Source organism: Colossoma macropomum, unplaced genomic scaffold (assembly GCF_904425465.1).
Source record: "Colossoma macropomum unplaced genomic scaffold, Colossoma_macropomum, whole genome shotgun sequence".
NCBI classification, from domain to species: Eukaryota; Metazoa; Chordata; class Actinopteri; order Characiformes; family Serrasalmidae; genus Colossoma; species Colossoma macropomum.
The window spans coordinates 1,590,255-1,609,671 of NW_023494792.1; the positions used below are offsets into that span (position 1 = coordinate 1,590,255).

Here is a 19,417-nt window from a genome sequence, read left to right on the forward strand (position 1 = left end):
AGGTGTGTCAGCAGGTGAGGGACCTCTGAGCGCGCGCGCACACACACCCACACCCACACACTGACACAGGGGACTTTTATTTTGAATGAGTCATGAGTTGCTCTTTATTCCCGGCCTGTTGTTCTCAGGACAATGACGAAGCTTTAGGAGGAAGAAGGAACAGAAACGCTGAAAATGACTTCATTTGTTTATTTGTTTGTTTGTTTGTCTGTGTGGAGTAGAATAAGACCAACCCAGACTATCAGAATGAGTATATGATAACACATAAACTCACATAACCGCTGTGCGGAAATGCAGCCCTTCCACCTCCACTCGCAGAATCCGGGTAATGAGCATTACAGCGCTGAGATCGGACAGAGGTGGAAATCTGAACCATAACAATAATTAAGAGTCGCCCGTCCACGTGTTCCAGCGAGGCGCGGTGAAACCGAACCAGCTCAGCGCCTTCGCCTGCGCCTTCAGCCAATCAGCGCGCTGTACGACCACCAGCAGCCAATCACACACACGCGGGGTCACGCAGGGAGGCGGGCCTTCAGCCTAGCAGCGAGCAGGTTAGTGTGACTGTGTGTTTACATGCAGCAGCAGCGGCGCCGGACTAAAACCGAGCTGAGTAAACTGGGATAGAGAGGATAAACCGGGACAGAGAGAATAAACCGGGACAGAGAGAATAAACCGGGACAAGGAGAGTAAACCCGGACAAGGAGAGTAAACCGGAATAAGGAGAGTAAAGAGAGGGGTGTGGGAGCGCGATGAGCCGCCTGCTGCGCTGAGAGATGAGCGGTCTGTGTCGGGAAGTGGTCACTCTGCAGCTCGGACATTACTCCGGCTTTGTGGGCACTCACTGGTGGAACCTGCAGGTCAGATCACCCCATCACTGCTCTGTTCATCTGTTACTGTATTAATCTAATAACCTTCACTAAGGATACAGACCTGTTAATGATCAATTCTCTACACGCGCTGCAGTGCAGTTACAGACCACCCTGCGTTCACTTCATCAGTGGATTTAGTTGTTGTACTGTGTAAATACCTATTAAATATGCTTTTAGACAACATCCCTCACTGCCTAACTGGCTACTCATCACTCCTCACTGCCTAACTGGCTACTCATCACTCCTCGCTGCCTAACTGGCTACTCATCACTCACTCCTCACTGCCTAACTGGCTGTTCATCAGTCACTGCTTAACTGGCTATTCACCACTTACTCCTCACTGCCTAACTGGCTACTCATCACTCCTCACTGCCTAACTGGCTACTCATCACTCCTCACTGCCTAACTGGCTACTCATCACTCACTCCTCGCTGCCTAACTGGCTACTCATCACTCCTCGCTGCCTAATTGGCTACTCATCACTCACTCCTCACTGCCTAACTGGCTACTCATCACTCCTCGCTGCCTAACTGGCTACTCATCACTCCTTGCTGCCTAACTGGCTACTCATCACTCCTCACTGCCTAACTGGCTACTCATCACTCACTCCTCACTGCCTAACTGGCTACTCATCACTCACTCCTCACTGCCTAACTGGCTACTCATCACTCCTCGCTGCCTAACTGGCCACTCATCACTCCTCACTGCCTAACTGGCTACTCATCACTCAGTCCTCACTGCCTAACTGGCTATTCATCCCTCACTGCCTAACTGGCTACTCATCACTCACTCCTCGCTGCCTAACTGGCTACTCATCACTCACTCCTCGCTGCCTAACTGGCTACTCATCACTCCTCGCTGCCTAACTGGCTACTCATCACTCCTCACTGCCTAACTGGCTACTCATCACTAACTCCTCACTGCCTAACTGGCTATTCATCCCTCACTGCCTAACTGGCTACTCATCACTCCTCACTGCTTAACTGGCTATTCACTACTTACTCCTCACTGCCTAACTGGCTTCAAATCACTCACTTTTCACTGCCTAACTGGGTACTCATCGCTGACTCCTCGCTGCCTAAATGGCTACTCATCGCTCACTCTTCGCTGCCTAACTGGGTACTCATCACTCCTTACTGCCTAACTGGCTACTCATCACTCCTCACTGCCTAACTGGCTACTCATCACTCCTCACTGCCTAACTGGGTACTCATCCCTCCTCACTGCCTAACTGGCTACTCATCACTCCTCACTGCGTAACTGGGTACTCATCACTCCTCACTGCCTACCTGGCTACTCATCACTTCTTACTGCCTAACTGGCTACTCATCACTTCTTACTGCCTAACTGGCTACTCATCACTTCTTACTGCCTAACTGGCTACTCATCACTCACTCCTCACTGCCTAACTGGCTACTCATCACTCACTGCCTAACTGGCTATTCACCACTTACTCCTCACTGCCTAACTGGCTATTCATCCCTCACTGCCTAACTGGCTACTCATCACTCCTCACTGCCTAACTGTCTATTCATCACTCCTCACTGCCTAACTGGAATACATCACTTCTCACTGCCTAACTGGCTACTCATCACTTCTCACTGCCTAACTGGCTACTCCTCACTCCTCACTGCCTAACTGTCTATTCATCACTCCTCACTGCCTAACTGGCTACTCATCACTTCTCACTGCCTAACTGGCTAATCATTACTTCTCACTGTCTCACTGGCTACTCATCACTCCTCACTGCCTAACTGGCTACTCCTCACTCCTCACTGCCTAACTGGCTAATCATTACTTTTCACTGCCTCACTGGCTACTCATCACTTCTCGCTGCCTAACTGGCTACTCATCACTCCTCACTGCCTAACTGGCGACTCATCACTTCTCACTGCCTAACTGGCTATTCATCACTCCTCACTGCCTACCTGGGTACTTATCACTCCTCACTGCCTAACTAACCTCTCATCACTCCTCACTGCCTAACTGGCTACTCATCACTTCTCACTGCCTAACTGGCTATTCATCACTCCTCACTGCCTACCTGGGTACTCATCACTCCTCACTGCCTAACTAACCTCTCATCACTCCTCACTGCCTAACTAACCTCTCATCACTCCTCACTGCCTACCTGGGTACTCATCACTCCTCACTGCCTAACTAACCTCTCATCACTCCTCACTGCCTAACAGGCTACTCATCACTCAGTCCTCAGTGTCTAACTTGGTACTCATCTTTCACTCCTGTCTTACTTTTTTTAAGGATGCGTCTTTGTGTTATGACCCAGACCTTCCTCCGGGGGAGCTGCAGAGTGACGTTTTGTTCAGAGAAGGCCTCACACTCGGGGGTCAAGTGACCTACACCCCCCGCCTCATCGCCCTTGACCTTAAAGGTAATCGAGCAGCCAACATGATCCATTCTTAACATCTTCGCCCCTGATGTACCAAACTTTCATAGTTTTTGTGGTGTGCACCTCAGGATTGGCACGAGTTGGCTGTTGTCAGTGCCGTTGGTGAAAGAGAGTTCTGTGATTGGCTGTTCAGCTAGAAAAGCACATAAAGAGAAACTCACAAAATTAGCATAGCATGTTTGTTTTTAGTTAGTCTCATATATTGTTACATGGATCACATGAGCACATATATAGAGCATTTTAAAGCAAGTGAAACAGTAGAAGCCATATCGCCCCCTACACTTCCTGTAGTGTATTACAGTTTGTCAGAGTGACTGTGTGGATCATATGAACATTATGGAGGCTTTTTAAATGAAACAGTAGAAGCCATATCGCCCCCTACACTTCCTGTAGTGTATTACAGTCTGTCAGAATGACTGTGTGGATCATATGAACATTATAGAGGCTTTTTAAATGAAACAGTAGAAGCCATATCGCCCCCTACACTTCCTGTAGTGTATTACAGTCTGTCAGAGTGACTGTGTGGATCATATGAACATATAGAGCTTTTTAAATGAAACAGTAGAAGCCATATCGCCCCCTACACTTCCTGTAGTGTATTACAGTATATTAAAGCACAGAGCACGTTGTCCGCTGATCAGTGAAACACTAATTCATGTGAAGTTTATCTGCTCGTTTTTTGCCATAATGTCTTTGTTTCCTTCCTCAGGGAGCCTTCAGACGCTGAAGAAGGAAGGCAGTCTGTATGCCACAGAACAGGACTCGAACACCTTAACATGGTCTGTGTTTCTTATCTATAAACCTTTTATCTGGACAGTATAAAGCTTGTTTTTGGTTGTGAAAACACAATATATCATTAGAATAGGTTCAACCAAAGATTAATGTTGTCAAACAGAACAAGAATTTTGGATTGGATTGGATTTGGTACTGGATATTTCTTAAGCTAGAACATAATTCTGGTTCCCGATTTCTCCTGGATGCATCCAGCCATCACACACCTCTGTTACAGTGTTTTATTTGCCCCTCTGAGCTACACATAACGTTTATGTGGTTCTAAGTAGCATGAACAGCTATAAACCACTGTAGTTATGTTGTCAATTTGTAGTCCACTCCATGCTCTTAGGGTCTGAGCTCCGTTTCTCTATGGCCAGAATGAATAGGGTTTTTGAAAAATCTAGTCTAGCGCCCCCTGTGTTAAATTCAAATGTTCAGAACCCGATTCGTTCTGTCCTGTGAACATTCTTCTCCCGAACATCACTGGATCCTCTGAGTTACGAGGTCGATAAAGAGTTGAAATATGAATATTGCTCCATGAGAGCTAAAGCTACTGCGCTCTGAATTCACGTCATTAGACTGGCGGCCTCCTTAATCCGGCTTTGTCAGTGTTCATTTCCATTTACAGACTGAGGGGAAATGAAAAGGAGTCCGAACAGAATCAGCAGGTTTCCCTGCAGCTCTCTGTTCTTCACCTGATGCTCAGTGAAACACGACAGATCTCTCCTTTCAGCTTGATTTGAAAAGCTCTACAAACGAACCTGAACTCGGGCTGATCCGGTACCGACTCGGCTTAATGATCACTGCTCACCCTGATAAACTGATTTAGGCTCTCAGAATGTCCTCATTATTATTTTAATGCTGGTAACATTTGTCTGAGGACATTTTCTCAGGACACTCGCCAGCTTTTTGTTCGACTTTTCAGAACGTGACAGCTGCACCATTTAAGGTGGAGCGGGAAAATTCGAACAAGCTGCCGGCAAAAAAGAAGCAAAATTCAGCTTCATGGAGGGTTGAAAGGCCAGATATGAGGAGGTTTCTCTATTTCCGCTTAACAGCTGAGTAACATTTGCTTATTTTTGCTGTTTCACTGAACTAACAGGTCAGTATTTTGTCTCGTTTGCTGATGTTTGTGATAGCTATTCACAACTGCTGCACCATTTAAGGTGGAACAGGAACATCCGAACAAGAAACTGTGAAAAAAGAAGCTAAATTCAGCCTCGTAGTTTTAATGCTGGTAGTATTTTTGATAAGTAGTTTTAGTCTATCAGAATATCCCACCCAGAGGTTTTATTTACAGGTATACCTGTAATTTTGCGCTACAGTAGAACATTTCGATAAGGTAGCTCAGCTCGTCAGAGCACCACCACAGCCCGCCTTAGTTTTGTGTAGCTTAGTGACATCAAATTGATGCGCAGTAGCTTTAGCTTGCATGTAGCAATATTAGTATTATAGCTCTTTACCGACCTCGTAATTCGGAGGATCCAGTGATATTCGAGAGAAGAATGTTCACAGCACAGAACGAATCGGGTTCTGAACATGTTTATTTAACACAGGGGGCGCTAGAGGAGATTTTTCAACAGCCCTGTTCATTCTGGCCATAGAGAAATGGAGCTCAGACCAGGAATTCCTAATATGGGCATAACGAGGACTACAGAATGACGCACGACTACAGTGGTCTATTATTATGTAGGATGTGGGCTGAATGGGTGGAGCTTAAATTGTTAAACACATTGATATAAACAGAATCACTACTTTTATGTTCATGTTCTTTGTTTGTATTATAAAATATTAGTTTTACTAAGTAAAAACCACTTATTTCTCGTATAAATAGGCTTTTTAAATCTGTCTCTAATTTCCTTTTTCACAGTACTGTTTGTTTGTATCTGTGGTGTCTCTTCGTTGCTTCGTGAGCATCTGAAGAATGAAATCTTGTTTTTCTTCTTTCAGGCAGGGTCAGATTATGACCCATGAAGAAAGTCCTCCGTCTAAGAACTCGTTTCTACAGGATTTGGACAAGCTGGACGTAAGAACAACAGAGTCTCACGTTTTCTCCCGAAATGTCCTCCTGTTTGTTCCGTATAGTACCAACATTGGTTCTCTGAGTTGCAACAATAGCAGAACCTTTTTGATAAAAATAAGTCATAATAATAATATATCTTACTTATAAAGCACTTTTTTTAAGAAACAAAAGATGCCACCCAAGTAATATTTAAATTATAAGGGATTTTTCAGCCCTGAGTGCTTTGTGAATGAGACCCAGTATAGGGCAGCCAATCAGATCAGAGCTCATTTACATATATCAGTCTTAAAGGTACTGTAGCAAAAACAGCCCATCTAATTGTAAAGCTTAGAGAGAGAGGTTGAAAATGATCATGTAGGAATTAATTCATCGTTTTGGTACATAAAACCAAACATGAGCTCAGAAATATATAATCTAAGAGAAATGTAAGCCTTTAAGATTATAGTTATATCTTACTCTGTGTGTGTCTGTGTGTGTGTGTGTGTGTCTGTGTGTGTGTCTGTGTGTCTGTGTGTGTGTGTCTGTGTGTCTGTGTGTCTGTGTGTGTGTGTTTGTGTGTCTGTGTGTGTGTCTGTGTGTGTGTGTGTCTGTGTGTCTGTGTGTCTGTGTGTGTGTGTTTGTGTGTCTGTGTGTGTGTCTGTGTGTGTGTGTCTGTGTGTCTGTGTGTCTGTGTGTCTGTGTGTGTGTGTGTGTGTGCCTGTGTGTCTGTGTGTCTGTGTGTGTGTGTTTGTGTGTCTGTGTGTGTGTCTGTGTGTGTGTGTGTCTGTGTGTCTGTGTGTCTGTGTGTCTGTGTGTGTGTGTGTCTGTGTGTCTGTGTGTGTGTGTGTGTGTGTCTGTGTGTGTGTGTTTGTGTGTGTGTGTGTGTGCCTGTGTGTGGTGTGTGTGTGTGTGTGTGTCTGTGTGTGGTGTGTGTGTGTCTGTGTGTGTGTGTGTGTCTGTGTGTGGTGTGTGTGTGTGTGGTGTGTGTGTGTGTCTGTGTGTGTGTGTGTGTGTGTGTCTGTGTGTGGTGTGTGTGTGTGTGTGTGTGTCTGTGTGTGGTGTGTGTGTGTGTCTGTGTGTGTGTGTGTGTGTGTGTGTGTGTGTGCCTGTGTGTGGTGTGTGTGTGTGTGTGTCTGTGTGTGGTGTGTGTGTGTGTCTGTGTGTGTGTGTGTGTGTGTGTCTGTGTGTGTGTGTGTGTGTGTGTGTGTCTGTGTGTGTGTGTGTGTGTGTGTGTGTTTTGTGTCTGTGTGTGGTGTGTGTGGTGTGTGTGTGTGTGTGTGTCTCTGTGTGTGTGTGTGTGTGTGTGTGTGTGTGTGTGTCTGTGTGTGTGTGTGTGTGTGTGTGTGTGTGTGTGTGTGTGTGTATAGAAGGGGGAGTTGTTGGTGGAACCTGATTTCAGCTCCTCTCCTGCTCTGGTCCCTCACTGCTCAGGTAAAAACAGTATATATTCATCTTTGATCTGTTCTTTAATCTGTTCTTTAAGCTTCAGTGTGATGTCAGAAATGATGTATCTCTGAAACAGGGGGAGCCATTGCCATAGAGACGGTGAACAGCACTCTGGAGCGTGTGCAGAAAGCCTATAGGCTGGAGGGCAGTGTGAGGGTGTGGTCGGACTTCCTGAGGCTCCACCTGCATCCTCGCACCATTACAGTCATTAACCAATACAACCACGATGGGTGGGTCCACTACACGGTACACGGTACAGCAGAGCTGAGCGATACGGCAAAGACAGGATATCATAAAGTCACAAAACAGGATATGACCGTTAGGGATCAGAGCATGTGACCTGAGCAGAGCTACATACTGGAGTTTCTTACTGACATACACATGTTAGGGATGCATCAATACCGATGCTGGTATCAGGTATCGGCCGATACTGTGCTCATTTACTCGTTCTCATAAAAATTCACCAATACTAACATTCCGATGCCTGCTGTGCCGAAATCCGAGTGTAGCTGCTGTGCTAATGATCAAGCACAGTGAAGGAGGATCTGCTCACACAGAGAAGAGTTACTGACTCCGCCACAGTCGGACACAAAGCCGCCAGCACTTCAGACATTCCGCCTCGGCAGATTTTCACCAGGATACACTGAGAGATTATAGACTGTTTATAAACACACAGTCCCAACCATTTCCCCAACACGGGTGGAGACACACAGGCCAACAAAACGGAGGAGAAAAAGTCGACATTTCCTACTAAAGTCAGTATATGAGACTTTACTGAGTAGAATATTGAGATATAAACATTAATACAGTGATTTTTCTGTAAATCAGTCTGTAGAGAGACCGAACTGCCCTACTGTGAACATCAGCGCCTGCTTTATCTTCAGTGCTCAGTGTTAGCAGCGCTGCTCAGCGTCTCAGTGTGTTGCTCAGTACTCGGTTATTCTGAGTGAATCAGCTTTATTGATAACGGTCTGTAGACAGAGCGTCTGTAGAGGCTGTGTTTCCCGTAGCAGGTCAGTCAGACGGAGCGTTTCGTACAGTGTGAGTTTATAAATCGTAGCTTTGTCTGAACACGATGGTCTGTTCAAACGGACAGTGAGAGTCACCAAAGAACAAGATCTCTAACATCACACAGCGTCTGTCTGGCTTTAGAGGACATTCAGCTACAGCTCAACCAGCCAATCAAACGACTCCAACAAGACAGAAAACTGGAAGTGTGAGCTCCTCGGATGTGTCAGCCTCAGGTGTGATGGATGAGGATCAAAACTATGAAACCTACCTTATTTACAGCTGTACAGCTTATGTCACACGGTATCAGTCGGCACTGAATGTTGGTATCAGAGAATTTTATAAGTAGGAATAAATGAGGACGGTATCAGGCCGTTATCCAATACCAGTTCTGTATCGATGCATCCCCAATGAAAATAGCTAACACTAGCTAACTCTGCTAACTGTCTTGCTGGATTGTGCTGTTGTGAGTGAAAGGCTAGACTTCTTATCTAGAGAGCCCAGAGAGTAAAATGCAAGTGGCTCCACTAAGTGTGCTGATATAGCCACTGTTAGACATTCGAGGAAAAGTGCAGAAGAATTGTTTACCTCACACTCACACTAGTGATATTGTATATTATTTTCTTTTATTAACGTAATAAACTGGTCTACTGCTGGTGCGGCTGTGACTGTATGTGTATATATGTGTGTTGCAGGGAGTCTGCGCGTTTGGAGGCATTTGGCCAGGGGGAGGCGCTGTTACAGGGCTCAGTGCTGGAGGAGCTGGAGGACAGACTGCACTTCTTCGTGGAGGAGTGTGACTATCTGCAGGTAAACATGATAAAGATGAAAAAATTCTGTAAATGTAACCGAGAGAAACAACATAAAACCGCTCTGTAACTGAGAGAAATGAGACAAAACCGCTCTGTATCTGAGAGAAAGGAGATAAAACCGCCCTGTAACTGAAAGGAAGGAGACAAATCTGCTCTGTAACTGAAAGGAAGGAGACAAAACCGCTCTGTAACAGAGAGAAAGGAGACAAATCTGCTCTGTAACTTGGAAAAAGGAGACAAAACCGCCCTGTAACTGAAAGGAAGGAGACAAAACCGCTCTGTAACTGGGAGAAACGAGACAAATCCGCTCTGTAACTGAGAGAAAGGAGATAAAACCGCTCTGTAACTGAGAGAAACAAGACAAATCCGCTCTGTAACTGGGAGAAACGAGACAAATCCGCCCTGTAACTGAGAGAAACGAGACAAATCCGCTCTGTAACTGGGAGAAACGAGACAAATCCGCTCTGTAACTGAGAGAAAGTAGATAAAACCGCTCTGTAACTGGGAGAAATGAGACAAATCCGCTCTGTAACTGGGAGAAACGAGACAAATCCGATCTGTAACTGAGAGAAAGTAGATAAAACCGCTCTATAACTGGGAGAAACGAGACAAATCCGCTCTGTAACTGAGAGAAAGTAGATAAAACCGCTCTGTAACTGGGAGAAATGAGACAAATCCACTCTGTAACTGAGAGAAAGTAGATAAAACCGCTCTGTAACTGGGAGAAACGAGACAAATCCACTCTGTAACTGAGAGAAAGTAGATAAAACTGCTCTGTAACTGGGAGAAACGAGACAAATCCGCCCTGTAACTGAGAGAAACGAGACAAATCCGCTCTGTAACTGAGAGAAAGTAGATAAAACTGCTCTGTAACTGCGAGAAACGAGACAAATCCGCTCTGTAACTGGGAGAAACGAGACAAATCCGATCTGTAACTGAGAGAAAGTAGATAAAACCGCTCTATAAGTGGGAGAAACGAGACAAATCCACTCTGTAACTGAGAGAAAGTAGATAAAACTGCTCTGTAACTGCGAGAAACGAGACAAATCCGCTCTGTAACTGGGAGAAACGAGACAAATCCACTCTGTAACTGAGAGAAAGTAGATAAAACTGCTCTGTAACTGCGAGAAACGAGACAAATCCGCTCTGTAACTGAGAGAAAGTAGATAAAACCGCTCTGTAACTGGGAGAAATGAGACAAATCCACTCTGTAACTGAGAGAAAGTAGATAAAAACCGCTCTGTAACTGGAGAAACGAGACAAATCCACTCTGTAACTGAGAGAAAGTAGATAAAACTGCTCTGTAACTGCTGCGAGAAACGAGACAAAATCCGCCCTGTAACTGAGAGAAACGAGACAAATCCGCTCTGTAACTGAGAGAAAGTAGATAAAACCGCTCTATAAGTGGGAGAAACGAGACAAATCCGCTCTGTAACTGAGAGAAAGTAGATAAAACTGCTCTGTAACTGCGAGAAACGAGACAAATCCGCTCTGTAACTGGGAGAAACGAGACAAATCCGATCTGTAACTGAGAGAAAGTAGATAAAACTGCTCTGTAACTGCGAGAAACGAGACAAATCCGCTCTGTAACTGAGAGAAAGTAGATAAAACCGCTCTGTAACAGAGAAAGTAGATAAAACTGCTCTGTAACTGAGAGAAACGAGACAAATCCGATCTGTAACTGAGAGAAACGAGACAAATCCGCTCTGTAACTGAGAGGAAGTAGATAAAACCGCTCTGTAACTGGGAGAAACGAGACAAATCCGATCTGTAACTGAGAGAAACAAGACAAAACTGCTCTGTAACTGAGAGAAACGAGACAAATCCGATCTGTAACTGAGAGAAACAAGACAAAACTGCTCTGTAACTGAGAGAAAGTAGATAAAACTGCTCTGTAACTGGGAGAAACGAGACAAATCCGATCTGTAACTGAGAGAAACAAGACAAATCCACTCTGTAACTGAGAGAAAGTAGATAAAACTGCTCTGTAACTGGGAGAAACGAGACAAATCCACTCTGTAACTGAGAGAAAGTAGATAAAACCGCTCTGTAACAGAGAAAGTAGATAAAACTGCTCTGTAACTGAGAGAAACGAGACAAATCCGATCTGTAACTGAGAGAAACGAGACAAATCCGCTCTGTAACTGAGAGGAAGTAGATAAAACCGCTCTGTAACTGGGAGAAACGAGACAAATCCACTCTGTAACTGAGAGAAAGTAGATAAAACTGCTCTGTAACTGAGAGAAACGAGACAAATCCGCTCTGTAACTGAGAGAAACGAGACAAATCCGCTCTGTAACTGAGAGAAAGTAGATAAAACTGCTCTGTAACTGAGAGAAAGTAGATAAAACTGCTCTGTAACTGAGAGAAACGAGACAAATCCGCTCTGTAACTGAGAGGAAGTAGATAAAACCGCTCTGTAACTGGGAGAAACGAGACAAATCTGCTCTGTAACTGAGAGAATCTATCTATCTGCAGGGTTTCCAGGTGCTGTGTGACATGGCTGATGGTTTCTCAGGTTTGGGCTCAAAGGTCACAGAGTTTCTGCAGGACTCCTATGGTGGGCGGGGCATCCTGACGTGGGGTGTGGCTCCTGTCACTCACCGGGACTCAGTGAGTGAGCTGAATTGCGGTTTATTCGATGAATGTGACGCTTATTTAAGCCTTTGGAGTAGAGCTGTATGATGTGTATGTGAAATGATGTTCTGTAAAGGTTTTTGCGTGTAAACAGGAATCTTACCTGTTTATATAATATATTTATATAACGGGTGGGAGGGGCTCCTACGCTGGCTGCTCTGATTGGATCTGCTTGTTGTATTCAGTCTTCTGATTGTGTTCCTCGGTCAGTGTTCATCCTGACAACGGCTTTCTTACTGTCTCTGTTTCAGAGCCCCATTAAGGAGTTATATCACATGATGAACTGCGCTCTGGGAACCGTCCACATGGCCAATCACAGCTCCTTCTTCTGCCCTTTGACCCTGAGAGGCGGGCTGGGCAGGCGGCCGGCTCCGCCCACCTCGTTTCCTCTGCTCAATTATGATGTGAGTGATTTTCAGTCAGCCTGCCGCTCGCTCTGAGGTACAGACACTGCAGTGGAAGTGCTGCTGGACTGTCCGACATGTTTCTGACGTGTCTTTCTGTCAGACTGTGTGTGTAATAATAAGTACAGTTTGTACAAAAGTTTGTGCGCCCCTGATTCAAATGGTATTTTTTGTTGATTTGTGAAAGTTGAAGCTAATTTTAGTGGATAATTTCTCTTTTGAGTGTAACATAATGGGAAAAAATAGAACAGTAAATATATAGAATGTGCCATAACTTTTGCACAGGCCATGTTTTAAGTTTTATTTTTTCCTCAATATGTTAAATTCAGTAAATAAACAGTGATTCTGTATTAAAATGTGCAGAAGTGTCTCTGTAGATGATGTGTTAATTTATTCACACTCAGAAAATCAACAACGTGGAATTTTACCATTCCGTTAAAGCATTTGCATACGAGTTTGTATATGTGTATTTATCTCTCTCTCTCTCTCTCTCTCTCTCTCTAGTCCTCTCTGTGGTATCACTCTAGCTCTATTCTGGCTTTAGCACTGGATACTATGACTCAGTCCTACAGACTGAGACACAACAGCACCCCCATGTGGCAGCTGGCAGACACACTGACTGTTTCAGGGAGAAAGGTGAGCAGTGAACAGTTTGTTTTACAGCGCAAATAAAAGCAGCTCACCTCTCAGTTTGACCTCATAGCAGTGTGGTCATAAAACTGGCCTGCTCAGTGACCCCTACAGAGATGAAACACTGCCTCATAAAATCATACTTCATTTTACTAAAGCATCATGCGTAATACATATAGCTGATACATGCAGACAGACATACATGCATCTTCATAGGAAATATTCATTACACATTGTTCATTATGAATAATAAAGTCAAACCTGATTTTAGTCTTTATTTGTTGGTCTATTTCTCTGTGTATGTTGTCAGTGTTTCTATGGATTTTTCTTTAACAGTCAGTGCTTTATCATTTTTGCTTAACTGTGGACTAATTTGTGATGAATTTCTATCTTATTCGTGTTCTGTATCTTTTTATTTCTTAATCACAGGTTGTATGTGCATACGGATCTGTACCGTTTCCCATGATGCAAAGCAGCTGTCTCCCTGACGCCCTGCAAGCCTGTCATGATGTGTTACCTTGGAAACCCCTATCAGCCTGTCCTGAGCGTGCTGATGGACGCTGCTTTAGCCAATCAGTGACGCTCAAAGGACTAGAAGGGCAGAACCTAGTGAGGTAAGATATTAGTTTCGCTAGAGACGGTTACACCAGAGCAGGTTACATTAAGGATGGTTTCGCCAGAGACGGTTACACCAGAGCAGGTTACATTAAGGATGGTTTCGCCAGTGACGGTTACACCAGAGCAGGTTACATTAAGGATGGTTTCGCCAGTGACGGTTACACCAGAGCAGGTTACATTAAGGATGGTTTCGCCAGTGACGGTTACACCAGAGCAGGTTACATTAAGGATGGTTTCGCCAGTGACGGTTACACCAGAGCAGGTTACATTAAGGATGGTTTCGCCAGTGACGGTTACACCAGAGCAGGTTACATTAAGGATGGTTTCGCCAGTGACGGTTACACCAGAGCAGGTTACATTAAGGATGGTTTCACCATAGACGGTTACACCAGAGCAGGTTACATTAAGGATGGTTTCGCCAGAGACGGTTACACCAGAGCAGGTTACATTAAGGATGGTTTCGCCAGTGACGGTTACACCAGAGCAGGTTACATTAAGGATGGTTTCGCCAGAGACGGTCACACCAGAGCAGGTTACATTAAGGATGGTTTCACCATAGACGGTTACACCAGAGCAGGTTACATTAAGGATGGTTTCGCCAGAGCAGGTTACATATAAGGAAGTTATATCAAAACGGGTTACTTTTAAGGATGGTTTCACCAGAGATCTTTACTTCATAGCAGATTACATTAAGCATGGTCATGCCACAGACGGAAACACCAGAGAAGGATACTTTTAGGATGGTTACACCAGAGCAGGTTATATTTAAGGATGGTTTCTCTAGAGACAGTTACTTAAGAGCAGGTTTGGAGAGCAGGTTACACTTAAGGGTGGTTTCGCCTCCAGTGGTTACGTCAGAGCAGGTTAAATATGGTTTTGGCAGAGATGGTTTCACCACACACAGTTACATCAGAGTAGGTTACATTAGGATGGTGATGCCACAGCAGGTTACACGGGGGGCAGTTAAATCAGAGCAGGTTACATGATAGATGATTAATAGATGACATGAATGTGTTATGGTAGTGTCGCAAAGGGTTACTGTAACATTCCTTATTTACATTTTCCTGCAGTCCACTGGTTCCTGGCACTGAGCCACCCAGCCCTCTGCACTGCGCACGGTCAGGATTGGAGGTTCTGGATACGTACATCAGATCACACTACCCTTCTACACCACTGTGAGTAACACAAACACACATACACACGTACGTCAGATCACTCTATTTTTCTGTTGTGATAGACTCTAATATACAAACACAAATTCACATATTTACAGACCCAAACTCTTCTGAGTTCCTGACAGTAAGCCTGTGTTTTTCTGTCTCTGCAGGGCGGTGCAGCTGGTGTCCTCCTCCAGTAAACTGACCTCTCCATTCCCCCAGATTTTCAGTCCGATCCTGGACCCCCAGGGTCTAATTCAGAGCCAAACCCCGACGACAGGCAAGTACTGATAAACTTCACTAAGCTGCGTAATAATTATACTACACTGCATCACACTATGTTACTGAAATGTTGTACTACAGTACTCTACATTACAATACAAATACTAATGATCTACTGTACTCTAAGTTACAACACTACAGATGTCTTCTGCTGTCCTACTGTATGCTGTTACATCACACTGCACACTGTACACTGCATTACATTAGACAAGGCAAGTTTATTTCCATAGCACCTTTCACACACTGCAGCCATTAAAAGTGGAAAAAGAGGGAAAATACAAAGACAATTCAAATTAAAGTTTAGAAAGTAACAATGTAAACAAAAATGGAACTTAAAACATGATTAAAACAATAGATTTAAAAGAAAAAAATGAACATTAAATTAAAAGTAAAATTAAAGATTAAATGAGGACGTTAGAGCGGTGTTGGAGGACAGAAGTGCAACAGAGCTAACAGTGTTTAAACTGAGCTGAAAGTAGCTCAAACAGGAACGTTTTCAGGCAGATTTAAAGTGTCCAGTTTTGGGGCTCTTCTAATGCTCTCGGTCAACTGAGCAGCATAGTAGCTAAACGCTGGTTCTCCATGTTTAGTAAGCAGCGCCAGTCATTTGAAGTGAATTACGTTTTTACTGTCCTACAGCGCTTCAGCTGATTTGAATATCTCAGTGTAACATCACGTATTTTAATACTTCTCTCTCTTTCCACCCCCTCAGCTCCTGTGGTTTCGTCTGTGCCGGTGTTGACATGTGTCCAGTCTAGCGTGGCTGTTGGTCAGTTGTTGGCGGAGCTGCAGAAGTCCTGTAGTTCATTGGATCTGCGCCGCATGGCCCCCAGTTTTCTGTCCCAGGGCCTGGAGCCCACAGAGCTGGCTGAAAGCCTGGAGCAGCTCCGCAGCCTCGCATACCGTTACCGTGACGACAGCGGAGGAACGCTGCGCTCTTCATCTGAGGAAGAGGACGATTAGCTTCAGCTATCACCATCATCATCACTCTGAGAGCAGAGCAGATACTAATCAAGCAAATCAGAGCAGCTCATCTGAACACAGTCTGGAGGGATGGATGGGTGGATGGATGGATGTTTAAAAGAATGAAAGAATGGATTGATGAATGGATAGGTAGAGGAATGGAGGGATGGATGAAAGGATCAATGCGTGGGGTGGAGTAGATAGAAAGAGGGATGGGTGTGATGGTGGAGTGGAGGCTGGATGGAAGAAGAGAAGACTGTATGGGAGATGTTTTGAGGGATTGATGAAGAGGTGGCTGGAAGGACGGATGGATGGATTAACAGATCACCAGAGAGTTGGATTGGACGGATGGATGGATGGATGGAGAAAAGGAAGGACTGGATGGAAGGATGAATGACTCATGCATGGATAAATGGAGGAGAAATGGAAGAATGGGTGGATGGATAAACAGATGACCAAGGGATAGATGTTTTGTGATGGAGGGAGGGATGGAGGCATGCATGGATAGAGGGAGGGATGGATAGATGGATAAATGGATGTGATGGAGGGATGAATGGATGGATGGATGGTTGGACAGATGACTTGAGGGATGGATAGATAGATAGGTAGGTAGAGGGATGGAGGGATAGTTGGATGGAGTAATGAATGGTTGGACAGATGACCTGAGCAGGGAATGGATTGATGGATGGATGGTTGGGCAGATGACCTGAGGGATGAATAGATAGATAGGTAGGTGGGAGGGATGGAGGGATAGTTGGATGGAGTGATGAATGGTTGGACAGCTGACCTGAGGTATGGATGAGTGGATGAATGGATGGATGGGTGGATAGTTGGGCTGATGACCTGAGGGGTGATGGATGGATGGAGAGATGCATGATTGGACAGATGATCTGAGGGATGGATGGATGGAGAGATGCATGATTAGACAGATGGCCTGAGGGATGGATGAGTAGATTGATGGTTGAGCGGATGACCTGATGGATGGATGGATGGATGGATGGACAGATTGATGGGTAGGTGGAGGGATGGTTGGATGGAGTGATGGATGGATGATTGAGAAGAACCTCCACAGGTTGTTAAATGTAAAGTTCTTCCATCGTCTCCACCCAGATCCCTCCGCGGTGTGATCAGAGGAATGTAAAGCCCTTCAGAAGCTGAGGGAGAGTGAACTGGGCTGTGTTCTCAATCACTCTCCACTCAGCAGGAAGAGTGTAGGGCCTGTTCGCTGTACTACCAACATAGTGCGCTTTCGTCAGATGTGTTTGGGACGGGGCCGAGGAGCAGGGCACTAGAGCTTAATGTGAAGAACAGCACTGCTGGTTCTGATCTCTCTGATCAGACTAGCTTCTGGGTTGATTTGGAATCAGAGCTTGTTAGAGGCCAGAACGGGCCTGTAAAACTGACCAGATAACTTACGATGAACCGTCACTGAAGGAGTTATTTAGGAGTATTACTGTATTCTGTGTGGTTGTGTACGCAAACCTGTTTTTATTAAAAAAAATCTGCTGCTTCAGATGAAGAGTGACTTATTTACCTAGATACTCTCATTCCTGAAAATATGAAAAACTACAACTCCAAAAAAATGATGTTTCAATTTCCCAGATTCTAGCTAAAATGTTTAAAATAAACAAAGAAGGAGAAAAGAACAAACATTAGAGCATTTTATAATGCAGTTTACCTCCTCTGCCACTAGGGGGAGGAAAGATAACTGCAACTCTCTGTCCTTCCACATCATAACCAACCATTCGGTGGCATTTTCTGAACTACAGTAGAGCAAATAATACAGTATATTTAAGGTAAAACCTGTCCAGGGCTCCTGTGGGTCATTAAACATTCTTATAAAGGCTTAAAATTGAAGGGCAGTACAGTCTGGAACTGCCCTGTTTTACTGTCGGAGGTATTCACTCCTGAGATGATGCCTAAACACTGGGCTCAAAAGACCCAATGTGGACATTAAACCGGAATTTCACCAGTTTTCCTAAATTTCCCCATAATTCAGAGAGATTCAGAGTGGTTTGGTGTGAAACAGTTCAGATGTCTTTACAGTGGTGGTGATAGGAACCAGGGGTCGCCATGACTACAACACAAATATAGACATTTTATTTACTGTCCAGAACCACCAGTGAACCTACACGAGTCTTCTGAGCTTATATGGAATGTTGATGATGAAAATAGCGGAAAATCTGAAATAATAAGTTTATTATTTTAGAGGTGGACGTCTGGTTCCTATCACCACTGCAGTGCTGAGAATGACCCACCACCCAAATAATACCTGCTCTGTGGGGGTCCTGTGGGGTCCTGACCACTGAAGAACAGGATAACAAAGTATGCAGAGGAACAGATGGACTACAGTCTGTAACTGTAGAACTACAGAGTGAAACTATTTGGTCAGTGGAGCTGATAGATGGACAGTGAGTTTAAATACAAAGAGGTGGACCAAAAATGTATCATAAAAAGAAAAAAAATACACGTAATAAATTATTAATAAAATTGATTAAAAGAACATATATGCAAACATGAATATATAAATATGAATAAAAATGTAACATATATTCCATCCAGCTACCACTGGGATAGGCTACCATAGAACATTAGAATACATACAAATAAACAAACATTGTACAGGATATTTTATTCACAATAGAACATAGAACACATATCAGATGTTGAAAGTGAGACATTTTACATTTATTCATGAAAAACATTAACTCATTTAGAACTTGATGGCAGCAATGCATCTCAAAAAAGTTGGGACAGGGCCGCGTCTACCATCGCGCAGCATCCCCTCTTCTTTAACAACAGTCTGTAAACATCTGGGAAGTGAGGAGACCAGTCGCTGGAGGTTTGGGAGAGGAATGTTGTCCCATTCTTGTCTGATGTGGGATTCTAGCTGCTCAACAGTCCTGGGGCTCCTTTGGGTCTTCTTTGCTGGAGTTTTCATTTCATGATGTGCCAAATGTTTTGGTGAAAGGTCTGGACTGCAGGTCAGTTCCGCACCTGGACTCTTCTTCTGTGAAGCCGTGCTGTTGTGATGGATGCAGTATGTGGTTTATTGTCTTGCTGAAATATGAAGGCCTTCCCTGAAAGAGACGCTGTCTGGATGGCAGCATATTTTGTTCTAAAGCCTCTATATGCTGTTCAGCATTGATAGAGCCTTTCCATTTGTTTAAGCTGCCCACGCCATAGGCACTAATGCAACCCTGTTCTGTAGTCAGATGAATCAAAAGTTTGAATTCTTTTTGGAAACCACGGACGCCGTGTACGGTTATCAGGACACAGTTTAAAAGGCTGCATCTCTGATGGTCTGGTTTTCCATTTTGCCTTAGTCCATTTTAAGTGAACTTTGGCCCAGAGAAGTTGGCAGCGTTTCTGAATTCTGTTTATATTTGGTTTCTTCTTTGCATG

At 44.3% G+C, this 19,417-nt stretch overlaps 2 protein-coding genes across 2 annotated transcripts in view; one reads left to right on the forward strand and one right to left on the reverse strand.

The window, feature by feature from the left end:
* The window catches only part of tmem79a (transmembrane protein 79a), a 12,433-nt gene extending 12,043 nt beyond the window's left edge, over positions 1 to 390 (reverse strand). Inside the window, 2 exon segments of the mRNA XM_036577906.1 lie at positions 1 to 141; positions 275 to 390. The exon segment at positions 1 to 141 is cut by the window's left edge and continues 214 nt beyond it. The gene's annotated coding sequence lies outside the window, so the exon portion shown is untranslated.
* Positions 391 to 514: 124 nt separating this feature from the next.
* msto1 (misato mitochondrial distribution and morphology regulator 1) lies at positions 515 to 17,527 on the forward strand. Its single transcript, XM_036577879.1, has 14 exons — positions 515 to 857; positions 3,132 to 3,261; positions 3,989 to 4,058; positions 6,004 to 6,079; positions 7,423 to 7,486; positions 7,578 to 7,731; positions 9,205 to 9,319; positions 11,800 to 11,934; positions 12,210 to 12,362; positions 12,867 to 12,998; positions 13,422 to 13,606; positions 14,681 to 14,785; positions 14,938 to 15,047; positions 15,762 to 17,527. The coding sequence occupies exons 1-14, from the start codon at positions 774 to 776 to the stop codon at positions 16,010 to 16,012; spliced, it is 1,764 nt and encodes a 587-aa protein (XP_036433772.1). The 5' UTR covers positions 515 to 773; the 3' UTR covers positions 16,013 to 17,527.
* Positions 17,528 to 19,417: the final 1,890 nt, after the last annotated feature.

Coding starts and splice junctions, on each gene's coding strand:
- msto1 (XM_036577879.1), top strand. CDS start 774: ATGAGCGGTCTGTGTCGGGAAGTGGTCACTCTGCAGCTCGGACATTAC. Junction 7,732..9,204: donor AACCAATACAACCACGATGG/GTGGGTCCACTA, acceptor TGTGTGTTGCAG/GGAGTCTGCGCGTTTGGAGG. Junction 13,607..14,680: donor GAAGGGCAGAACCTAGTGAG/GTAAGATATTAG, acceptor ATTTTCCTGCAG/TCCACTGGTTCCTGGCACTG.